The sequence below is a fragment of the Oncorhynchus mykiss genome, unplaced genomic scaffold, assembly GCF_013265735.2.
Source record: "Oncorhynchus mykiss isolate Arlee unplaced genomic scaffold, USDA_OmykA_1.1 un_scaffold_212, whole genome shotgun sequence".
Lineage (NCBI taxonomy): Eukaryota > Metazoa > Chordata > Actinopteri > Salmoniformes > Salmonidae > Oncorhynchus > Oncorhynchus mykiss.
Genome location: NW_023493683.1, coordinates 331944 through 344753, shown reverse-complemented (window position 1 = coordinate 344753; position 12810 = coordinate 331944). Strand labels below are relative to the sequence as shown.

The window sequence follows — 12810 nt, the reverse complement described above, 5'->3', positions numbered from 1 at the left end:
TATGGGGTCAATATATATATATCCTACCTGTATGGGGTCTATATAGATATATTCTACCTGTATGGGGTCTATATATATATATATATATATATATATATTCTACCTGTATGCGGTCTATATATATATATATCCTACCTGTATGGGGTCAATATATATATATATATATATCCTACCTGTATGGGGTCAATATATATATATCCTACCTGTATGGGGTCAATATATATCCATCCTACCTGTATGGGGTCAATATATATATATCCTACCTGTATGGGGTCAATATATATATATATATATATCCTACCTGTATGGGGTCAATATATATCCATCCTACCTGTATGGGGTCAATATATATATCCTACCTGTATGGGGTCAATATATATATATCCTACCTGTATGGGGTCAATATATATATATATCCTACCTGTATGGGGTCAATATATATATATCCTACCTGTATGGGGTCAATATAAATATATCCTACCTGTATGGGGTCAATATATATCCATCCTACCTGTATGGGGTCAATATATATATATATCCTACCTGTATGGGGTCAATATATATCCTACCTGTATGGGGTCAATATATATATATATCCTACCTGTATGGGGTCAATATATATATATATCCTACCTGTATGGGGTCAATATATATATATCCTACCTGTATGCGGTCAATATATATATATATCCTACCTGTATGGGGTCAATATATATCCATCCTACCTGTATGGGGTCAATATATATATATCCTACCTGTATGGGGTCAATATATATATATCCTACCTGTATGGGGTCAATATATATCCATCCTACCTGTATGGGGTCAATATATATCCATCCTACCTGTATGGGGTCAATATATATATATATATATCCTACCTGTATGGGGTCAATATATATACATCCTACCTGTATGGGGTCTATATATCTCCTACCTGTATGGGGTCTATATATCTCCTACCTGTATGGCTGGGGGCTGTACTCTGTGTAGTTGGTCCTGTATGGCTGGGGGCTGTACTCTGTGTAGTTGGTCCTGTATGGCTGGGGGCTGTACTCTGTGTAGTTGGTCCTGTATGGGGTCTATATACCTCCTACCTGTATGGCTGGGGGCTGTACTCTGTGTAGTTGGTCCTGTATGGCTGGGGGCTGTACTCTGTGTAGTTGGTCCTGTATGGCTGGGGGCTGTACTCTGTGTAGTTGGTCCTGTATGGCTGGGGGCTGTACTCTGTGTAGTTGGTCCTGTATGGCTCGGAGTTCATCCTGCTGTCTCTGGATGTTGGCCTGAATCATCCTGGTCCTCTGCTCCAGCTGGTCCTTTAGGTGCTGCATAGCATTCACCTGGGCTGAGAACTCTAGCACCGGCTTGGGGTTGGAGGGGGGAGAAACGGGGGAAGAGAGAGAGGGAAACATAGGGAGAAAGATTGTTCCCACCATGTTATATGACAAGCAAGCAGCGTCAGGCTACAATAGGTTCTGCTGTCTGACATACTAGTACTGAATGGCTGGAGGGAGGTTCTGCTGTCTGACATACTAGTACTGAATGGCTGGAGGGAGGTTCTGCTGTCTGAATGGCTGTAGAGAGGTTCTGCTGTCTGACATACTAGTACTGAATGGCTGGAGGGAGGTTCTGCTGTCTGACATACTAGTACTGAATGGCTGGAGGGAGGTTCTGCTGTCTGACATACTAGTACTGAATGGCTGGAGGGAGGTTCTGCTGTCTGACATACTAGTACTGAATGGCTGGAGGGAGGTTCTGCTGTCTGACATACTAGTACTGAATGGCTGTAGGGAGGTTCTGCTGTCTGCTGTCTGAATGGCTGGAGGGAGGTTCTGCTGTCTGACATACTAGTACTGAATGGCTGGAGGGAGGTTCTGCTGTCTGACATACTAGTACTGAATGGCTGGAGGGAGGTTCTGCTGTCTGAATGGCTGTAGAGAGGTTCTGCTGTCTGACATACTAGTACTGAATGGCTGGAGGGAGGTTCTGCTGTCTGACATACTAGTACTGAATGGCTGGAGGGAGGTTCTGCTGTCTGACATACTAGTACTGAATGGCTGGAGGGAGGTTCTGCTGTCTGCTGTCTGAATGGCTGTAGGGAGGTTCTGCTGTCTGAATGGCTGTAGAGAGGTTCTGCTGTCTGACATACTAGTACTGAATGGCTGGAGGGAGGTTCTGCTGTCTGACATACTAGTACTGAATGGCTGTAGGGAGGTTCTGCTGTCTGCTGTCTGAATGCCTGTAGAGAGGTTCTGCTGTCTGACATACTAGTACTGAATGGCTGGAGGGAGGTTCTGCTGTCTGACATACTAGTACTGAATGGCTGGAGGGAGGTTCTGCTGTCTGCTGTCTGAATGCCTGTAGAGAGGTTCTGCTGTCTGACATACTAGTACTGAATGGCTGGAGGGAGGTTCTGCTGTCTGAATGGCTGGAGGGAGGTTCTGCTGTCTGCTGTCTGAATGGCTGTAGGGAGATTCTGCTGTCTGCTGTCTGAATGGCTGGAGGGAGGTTCTGCTGTCTGAATGGCTGGAGGGAGGTTCTGCTGTCTGCTGTCTGAATGGCTGTAGAGAGGTTCTGCTGTCTGAATGGCTGTAGAGAGGTTCTGCTGTCTGACATACTAGTACTGAATGGCTGTAGGGAGGTTCTGCTGTCTGACATACTAGTACTGAATGGCTGTAGAGAGGTTCTGCTGTCTGCTGTCTGAATGGCTGTAGGGAGGTTCTGCTGTCTGACATACTAGTACTGAATGGCTGTAGAGAGGTTCTGCTGTCTGCTGTCTGAATGGCTGTAGGGAGGTTCTGCTGTCTGAATGGCTGTAGGAAGGTTCTGCTGTCTGAATGGCTGTAGAGAGGTTCTGCTGTCTGAATGACTGTAGAGTGGTTCTGCTGTCTGACATACTAGTACTGAATGGCTGTAGGGAGATTCTGCTGTCTGCTGTCTGAATGGCTGTAGGGAGGTTCTGCTGTCTGAATGGCTGTAGGGAGGTTCTGCTGTCTGAATGGCTGTAGAGAGGTTCTGCTGTCTGACATACTAGTACTGAATGGCTGGAGGGAGGTTCTGCTGTCTGACATACTAGTACTGAATGGCTGTAGGGAGGTTCTGCTGTCTGCTGTCTGAATGGCTGTAGGGAGGTTCTGCTGTCTGAATGGCTGTAGAGAGGTTCTGCTGTCTGACATACTAGTACTGAATGGCTGTAGGGAGGTTCTGCTGTCTGCTGTCTGAATGGCTGTAGAGAGGTTCTGCTGTCTGACATACTAGTACTGAATGGCTGTAGGGAGGTTCTGCTGTCTGACATACTAGTACTGAATGGCTGTAGGGAGGTTCTGCTGTCTGACATACTAGTACTGAATGGCTGTAGGGAGGTTCTGCTGTCTGCTGTCTGAATGGCTGTAGGGAGGTTCTGCTGTCTGAATGGCTGTAGAGAGGTTCTGCTGTCTGACATACTAGTACTGAATGGCTGTAGGATCGTCACACTTAAGCGGTGTCCCAAATAAGCACCCTATTCACTATTTAGTACACTACTTTTCACCAGGCTCCATAGGGCAAAGTCAAAAGTAGTGCACTATATAGGGCTGTAACCTTGGATAGATGGGTACCAGGTGAATAGGGTAGATAGACGGGCGTTTCTCACCTCTTGTTGTTGGTGTTGTTGTATCACAGGATGGACGGGAGCCACACTGTGTCCCGTGGTCTGAGAACTCGTAGACTACACACGCACACCAACACAGACAACAGATCCCGTGTGAGTTTGATTCAGTTGCAGTTGATTCAGAGTCGATTCAATTTAGATTCGTCTCAGGTTGAATTGGACCTGGTCATGTCCTGCTCCTCCACAACAGATTCAATTCATCATGTATTTTAATAGCACCTGTTGGACTCACCCAATCGCCCAGTCAAAACAAACTTGCTTATTTTTGGGGGGGTTCTGTCCAATCACTTTCTGTCCAGTCGCATTCTGTCCAATCAGGGCTTACCTGGCTGCTGATGGAGGAGCGTCTCTGTGATGTCATCTCGATGGTGGAGGCAACATGTGACTGACGAGGGGGCGTGGCCATGTCCATGTGGAGCTTGGAGGCTGTTGCTATGGAGATGAGAGATCCTATTATAGTCAGAGATACTGATGTGTGAGTGGTCTGAGATGTGTGTGTGTGTCTGTGTGTGTTTGTGTGTGTGTGTGGTCTGTGTGTGGTCTGTGTGTGTGTGTGTGTGTGTGTGTGTGTCTGTGTCTGTGTGTGTGTGGTCTGTGTGTGTGTGGTCTGTGTGTGTGTGTGTGTGTGTGTGTGTGTGTTGTCTGTGTGTGTGTGTGTGTGTGTGTGTGTGTCTGTGTGTGGTCTGTGTGTGTCTGTGTGTGTGTGTGTGTCTGTGTGTGTGTGTGTGTGTGTGTGTGTGTGTTCTCTTACAGGTACAGGTGTTGTCTGAGAGCTGTGAGGAGGTCTTGTGTGAGGACAGAGAGGTGGAGGAGGGGGTGTGACTACGGTCAAAGCGTTCCAGGGCCTCTTTTAGGCTGGAAACTGTGTTGAGCTGAGACTCAGATCCACTGTCTTGACTCTGCTTCAGGGAGGAGAGAGGAGAAGGAACTAATCACAATGGAGGTAGCTAGACATCTACCACTTAGACAGTCATAGTTACATTAATACCAGATAACTACCACTTAGACTGTCATAGTTACATTAATACCAGATAACTACCACTTAGACAGTCATAGTTATATTAATAACAGATAGATATCACTTAGACAGTCATAGTTATATTATATAGATAGATATCTACCACTTAGACAGTCATAGTTATATTAATAACAGATAACTAACTACCACTTAGACTGTCAAAGTTACATTAATAACAGATATCACTTAGACAGTCCTAGTTATATTAATAACAGATAGATATCACTTAGACAGTCCTAGTTATATTAATAACAGATAGATACCACTTAGACAGTCCTAGTTATATTAATAACAGATAGATATCACTTAGACAGTCCTAGTTATATTAATAACAGATAGATATCTACCACATAGACAGTCCTAGTTATATTAATAACAGATAGATATCACTTAGACAGTCCTAGTTATATTAATAACAGATAGATACCACTTAGACAGTCCTAGTTATATTAATAACAGATAGACAGTCCTAGTTATATTAATAACAGATAGATATCTACCACATAGACAGTCCTAGTTATATTAATAACAGATAGATAGATATCACTTAGACAGTCCTAGTTATATTAATAACAGATATCACTTAGACAGTCCTAGTTATATTAATAACAGATATCACTTAGACAGTCCTAGTTATATTAATAACAGATAGATATCACTTAGACAGTCCTAGTTATATTAATAACATATAGATATCACTTAGACAGTCCTAGTTATATTAATAACAGATAGATATCACTTAGACAGTCCTAGTTATATTAATAACAGATATCACTTAGACAGTCCTAGTTATATTAATAACAGATAGATATCACTTAGACAGTCCTAGTTATATTAATAACAGATAGATATCACTTAGACAGTCCTAGTTATATTAATAACAGATAGATATCACTTAGACAGTCCTAGTTATATTAATAACAGATAGATATCTACCACTTAGACAGTCCTAGTTATATTAATAACAGATAGATATCACTTAGACAGTCCTAGTTATATTAATAACAGATATCACTTAGACAGTCCTAGTTATATTAATAACAGATAGATATCACTTAGACAGTCATAGTTATATTATATAGATAGATATCTACCACTTAGACAGTCATAGTTATATTAATAACAGATAACTAACTACCACTTAGACTGTCAAAGTTACATTAATAACAGATATCACTTAGACAGTCCTAGTTATATTAATAACAGATAGATATCACTTAGACAGTCCTAGTTATATTAATAACAGATAGATACCACTTAGACAGTCCTAGTTATATTAATAACAGATAGATATCACTTAGACAGTCCTAGTTATATTAATAACAGATAGATATCTACCACATAGACAGTCCTAGTTATATTAATAACAGATAGATATCACTTAGACAGTCCTAGTTATATTAATAACAGATAGATACCACTTAGACAGTCCTAGTTATATTAATAACAGATAGATAGATATCACTTAGACAGTCCTAGTTATATTAATAACAGATAGATATCACTTAGACAGTCCTAGTTATATTAATAACAGATATCACTTAGACAGTCCTAGTTATATTAATAACAGATAGATATCACTTAGACAGTCCTAGTTATATTAATAACAGATAGATATCACTTAGACAGTCCTAGTTATATTAATAACAGATAGATATCACTTAGACAGTCCTAGTTATATTAATAACAGATAGATATCTACCACTTAGACAGTCCTAGTTATATTAATAACAGATAGATATCACTTAGACAGTCCTAGTTATATTAATAACAGATATCACTTAGACAGTCCTAGTTATATTAATAACAGATAGATATCACTTAGACAGTCCTAGTTATATTAATAACAGATAGATATCACTTAGACAGTCCTAGTTATATTAATAACAGATAGATATCACTTAGACAGTCCTAGTTATATTAATAACAGATAGATATCACTTAGACAGTCCTAGTTATATTAATAACAGATAGATATCACTTAGACAGTCCTAGTTATATTAATAACAGATAGATATCACTTAGACAGTCCTAGTTATATTAATAACAGATAGATACCACTTAGACAGTCCTAGTTATATTAATAACAGATAGATACCACTTAGACAGTCCTAGTTATATTAATAACAGATAGATATCACTTAGACAGTCCTAGTTATATTAATAACAGATAGATACCACTTAGACAGTCCTAGTTATATTAATAACAGATAGATATCACTTAGACAGTCATAGTTATATTAATAACAGATAGATATCACTTAGACAGTCATAGTTATATTAATAACAGATAGATATCACTTAGACAGTCCTAGTTATATTAATAACAGATAGATACCACTTAGACAGTCCTAGTTATATTAATAACAGATAGATACCACTTAGACAGTCCTAGTTATATTAATAACAGATAGATATCACTTAGACAGTCCTAGTTATATTAATAACAGATAGATATCACTTAGACAGTCCTAGTTATATTAATAACAGATAGATACCACTTAGACAGTCCTAGTTATATTAATAACAGATAGATACCACTTAGACAGTCCTAGTTATATTAATAACAGATAGATACCACTTAGACAGTCCTAGTTATATTAATAACAGATATCACTTAGACTGTCATAGTTATATTAATAACAGATAGATATCTACCACTTAGACAGTCCTAGTTATATTAATAACAGATAGATATCTATCACTTAGACAGTCCTAGTTATATTAATAACAGATAGATATCACTTAGACAGTCCTAGTTATATTAATAACAGATATCACTTAGACAGTCATAGTTATATTAATAACAGATAGATATCACTTAGACAGTCCTAGTTATATTAATAACAGATAGATACCACTTAGACAGTCCTAGTTATATTAATAACAGATAGATACCACTTAGACAGTCCTAGTTATATTAATAACAGATAGATATCACTTAGACAGTCCTAGTTATATTAATAACAGATAGATACCACTTAGACAGTCCTAGTTATATTAATAACAGATAGATACCACTTAGACAGTCCTAGTTATATTAATAACAGATAGATACCACTTAGACAGTCCTAGTTATATTAATAACAGATATCACTTAGACTGTCATAGTTATATTAATAACAGATAGATATCTACCACTTAGACAGTCCTAGTTATATTAATAACAGATATCTACCACTTAGACAGAGTTATATTAATAACAGATAGATATCACTTAGACAGCCCTAGTTATATTAATAACAGATAGATATCACTTAGACAGTCCTAGTTATATTAATAACAGATAGATACCACTTAGACAGTCCTAGTTATATTAATAACAGATAGATACCACTTAGACAGTCCTAGTTATATTAATAACAGATATCTACCACTTAGACAGTCCTAGTTATATTAATAACAGATAGATAGATATCACTTAGACATTCCTAGTTATATTAATAACAGATATCACTTAGACAGTCCTAGTTATATTAATAACAGATAGATAGATATCACTTAGACAGTCCTAGTTATATTAATAACAGATAGATATCACTTAGACAGTCCTAGTTATATTAATAACAGATAAATATCACTTAGACAGTCCTAGTTATATTAATAACAGATAGATATCACTTAGACAGTCCTAGTTATATTAATAACAGATAGATATCACTTAGACAGTCCTAGTTATATTAATAACAGATAGATATCACTTAGACAGTCCTAGTTATATTAATAACAGATAGATATCACTTAGACAGTCCTAGTTATATTAATAACAGATATCACTTAGACAGTCCTAGTTATATTAATAACAGATAGATATCACTTAGACAGTCCTAGTTATATTAATAACAGATAGATATCTACCACTTAGACAGTCCTAGTTATATTAATAACAGATATCACTTAGACAGTCCTAGTTATATTAATAACAGATAGATATCACTTAGACAGTCCTAGTTATATTAATAACAGATATCACTTAGACAGTCCTAGTTATATTAATAACAGATAGATATCACTTAGACAGTCATAGTTATATTAATAACAGATAGATATCTACCACTTAGACAGTCCTAGTTATATTAATAACAGATATCACTTAGACAGTCCTAGTTATATTAATAACAGATAGATATCACTTAGACAGTCCTAGTTATATTAATAACAGATAGATATCTACCACTTAGACAGTCCTAGTTATATTAATAACAGATATCACTTAGACAGTCCTAGTTATATTAATAACAGATAGATATCACTTAGACAGTCCTAGTTACATTAATAACAGATAGATATCACTTAGACAGTCATAGTTATATTAATAACAGATATCTACCACTTAGACAGTCATAGTTACATTAATAACAGATAGATATCACTTAGACAGTCCTAGTTATATTAATAACAGATAGATATCACTTAGACAGTCATAGTTATATTAATAACAGATATCTACCACTTAGACAGAGTTATATTAATAACAGATAGATATCACTTAGACAGCCCTAGTTATATTAATAACAGATAGATATCTACCACTTAGACAGTCCTAGTTACATTAATAACAGATAGATATCACTTAGACAGTCATAGTTATATTAATAACAGATATCTACCACTTAGACAGAGTTATATTAATAACAGATAGATATCACTTAGACAGCCCTAGTTATATTAATAACAGATAGATATCTACCACTTAGACAGTCCTAGTTATATTAATAACAGATAGATATCACTTAGACAGTCATAGTTATATTAATAACAGATAGATATCACTTAGACAGTCCTAGTTATATTAATAACAGATAGATATCTACCACTTAGACAGTCCTAGTTATATTAATAACAGATAGATATCTATCACTTAGACAGTCCTAGTTATATTAATAACAGATAGATATCACTTAGACAGTCCTAGTTATATTAATAACAGATAGATATCACTTAGACAGTCCTAGTTATATTAATAACAGATAGATATCTACCACTTAGACAGTCCTAGTTATATTAATAACAGATAGATATCTATCACTTAGACAGTCCTAGTTATATTAATAACAGATAGATATCACTTAGACAGTCCTAGTTATATTAATAACAGATAGATATCACTTAGACAGTCCTAGTTATATTAATAACAGATATATATCACTTAGACAGTCCTAGTTATATTAATAACAGATAGATATCTATCACTTAGACAGTCATAGTTATATTAATAACAGATAGATATCACTTAGACAGTCCTAGTTATATTAATAACAGATAGATATCTATCACTTAGACAGTCATAGTTATATTAATAACAGATAGATATCACTTAGACAGTCCTAGTTATATTAATAACAGATAGATATCACTTAGACAGTCCTAGTTATATTAATAACAGATATATATCACTTAGACAGTCCTAGTTATATTAATAACAGATATCTATCACTTAGACAGTCATAGTTATATTAATAACAGATAGATATCACTTAGACAGTCATAGTTATATTAATAACAGATAGATATCTATCACTTAGACAGTCCTAGTTACATTAATAACAGATAGATATCTACCACTTAGACAGTCCTAGTTATATTAATAACAGATAGATATCTACCACTTAGACAGCCCTAGTTATATTAATAACAGATAGATATCTACCACTTAGACAGTCCTAGTTATATTAATAACAGATAGATATCTACCACTTAGACAGCCCTAGTTATATTAATAACAGATAGATATCTACCACTTAGACAGTCCTAGTTATATTAATAACAGATAGATATCTACCACTTAGACAGTCCTAGTTATATTAATAACAGATAGATATCTACCACTTAGACAGTCCTAGTTATATTAATAACAGATAGATATCTACCACTTAGACAGTCCTAGTTATATTAATATGAAAGAGGGAAAATACACATCAATGTGATGATGCATCTCACCTTGTCCACAGTTACCTCAGGGGGGGGCTCTTCAATGATACCCAGCTCTCTACGCTGCTCTGCCCTCACCTCCGCGTAGCTACACAGAGAACAGAACATGTCACCTCTCCATAGCTACACAGAGAGACAGAACAAGTCACCTCTCCATAGCTACACAGAGAGACAGAACAAGTCACCTCTCCATAGTTACACAGAGAGACAGAACAAGTCACCTCTCCATAGTTACACAGAGAGACAGAACAAGTCACCTCTCCATAGTTACACAGAGAACAGAACAAGTCACCTCTCCATAGTTACACAGAGAACAGAACAAGTCACCTCTCCATAGTTACACAGAGAGATAGAACAAGTCACCGCTCCATAGTTACACAGAGAGACAGAACAAGTCACCTCTCCATAGCTACACAGAGAACAGAACAAGTCACCTCTCCATAGCTACATAGAGAGACAGAACAAGTCACCGCTCCATAGTTACACAGAGAGACAGAACAGGTCACCTCTCCATAGTTACACAGAGAACAGAACAAGTCACCTCTCCATAGTTACACAGAGAACAGAACAAGTCACCTCTCCATAGTTACACAGACAGAGAACAGAACAAGTCACCTCTCCATAGTTACACAGAGAACAGAACAAGTCACCTCTCCATAGCTACACAGAGAACAGAACAAGTCACCTCTCCATAGTTACACAGAGAACAGAACAAGTCACCACTCCATAGCTACACAGAGAACAGAACAAGTCACCTCTCCATAGTTACACAGAGAACAGAACAAGTCACCTCTCCATAGCTACATAGAGAGACAGAACAAGTCACCTCTCCATAGTTACACAGAGAGACAGAACAAGTCACCTCTCCATAGCTACACAGAGAACAGAACAAGTCACCTCTCCATAGTTACACAGAGAACAGAACAAGTCACCTCTCCATAGTTACACAGAGAACAGAACAAGTCACCTCTCCATAGTTACACAGACAGAGAACAGAACAAGTCACCTCTCCATAGTTACACAGAGAACAGAACATGTCATCTCTCCATAGCTACACAGAACAAAACCGTCCCTTACAATATAATTATTTTTCCATTGATAGTCAGAATTGTTTCCATTTTCTAGTCCTTTATACAAATTGGAAGGATTTATTCTGTTGTTCAATTTAAATAAAATATGTTATGCCTTAAAGAATTTACAATAAATGATAGTCAGATTTTTAGAAGTATATAGATTATCAACCGTGTAGTCCAATCTTACCTGACGACAGTGTGTGTGGAGAACTATATGCAAATTTAAACAAATAGGTTTTAACCTCTCTTGGGTAGGGGGCAGTGTCTTCACGTCCAGGTGAAAAGCGTGCCCAAAGTAAACTGCCTGTTACTCAGGCCCAGAAGTTAGGATATGCATATAATTGGTATATTTGGATAGAAAACACTCTAAAGTTTCTAAAACGGTTAAAATAATGTCAGCCTACCACTAATGTCAGCCTACCACTAATTCAGCCTACCACTGTCAGCCTACCACTAATGTCAGCCTACCACTAATGTCAGCCAACCACTAATTCAGCCTACCACTAAATCAGCCTACCACTAATGTCAGCCTACCACTAATGTCAGCCTACCACTAATTCAGCCTACCACTATTTTCAATGGCTGTCACTTTTATTATAAAGCGAAGTCCTCCCAGATTGCAGTTCCTAGGGCTTCCACTAGATGTCAACAGTCTTTAGAAAGAGATTCAGGCTGGTTTTTGGAAAAATGAGCCAGAAATTGTAGTTTTTTTAGGTGGCTCCCATTTTGTCTGTAGTGTTTCCAAGCGCGTGAATGAGAGCGCATTCTTTGTTTGTTTTTCCGGGTAAACACACTAACGATTCTCCGTCTTAGATTGTATCGTTTATTTACATATTAGGGTACCTAAGGTTTGATTATAAACGTTGTTTGACTTGTTTGGATAAGTTTATTAGTAACGTTTGGGATTCATTTTGTATGCATTTTGAAGGAGGGAAACTGGGTGGATTATTGACTGAAGCTCGACCAGCTAAACTGAGTTATGGATAGAAAGAAGGACTTTATCGAACAAAAATACCATTTGTGATGTAACTGGGACCTATTAGAGTGCCAACAGAAGAAGATCATCAAAGGTAAGGCATTTTTTATATTGCTATTTCTGACTTTCGTGTCACACCTGCCTGGTTGAAACATGTTTTTCA

The 12810-nt window shown here is 37.1% G+C and overlaps 1 protein-coding gene and 1 long non-coding RNA gene across 15 annotated transcripts in view; one reads left to right on the top strand and one right to left on the bottom strand.

The window, feature by feature from the left end:
* The window catches only part of LOC118936633 (circadian locomoter output cycles protein kaput-like), a 49793-nt gene that overhangs the window by 12908 nt on the left and 24075 nt on the right, over positions 1 to 12810 (bottom strand). For 7 of the 13 annotated variants that reach the window (XR_005041999.1, XR_005042000.1, XR_005041997.1 and 4 more), the window contains exons 14-19: positions 10608 to 10686; positions 4401 to 4551; positions 3975 to 4081; positions 3632 to 3706; positions 1098 to 1364; positions 964 to 1035 (exon numbers count right to left, since the gene is read on the bottom strand). Coding sequence is in view for 8 of the 13 variants with exons in the window: in XM_036972920.1 (XP_036828815.1) it covers positions 964 to 1035; positions 1098 to 1364; positions 3632 to 3706; positions 3975 to 4081; positions 4401 to 4551; positions 10608 to 10686 (751 nt within the window). In the remaining 5 variants the exon portion in view is untranslated. The remainder of the gene's footprint in view (positions 1 to 963; positions 1036 to 1097; positions 1365 to 3631; positions 3707 to 3974; positions 4082 to 4400; positions 4552 to 10607; positions 10687 to 12810) is intronic. The other 6 variants (XM_036972921.1, XM_036972927.1, XM_036972925.1 and 3 more) reach the window with 5 other exon arrangements.
* On the top strand, positions 1994 to 3234 carry LOC118947863. 2 transcript variants are annotated; one of them, XR_005042004.1, is made up of 5 exons: positions 1994 to 2067; positions 2131 to 2333; positions 2369 to 2410; positions 3013 to 3096; positions 3160 to 3234. It is a non-coding gene; the product is annotated as an uncharacterized LOC118947863 (long non-coding RNA). The 2 variants fall into 2 exon arrangements; XR_005042005.1 differs by lacking the exons at positions 3013 to 3096; positions 3160 to 3234 and adding an exon at positions 2600 to 2685.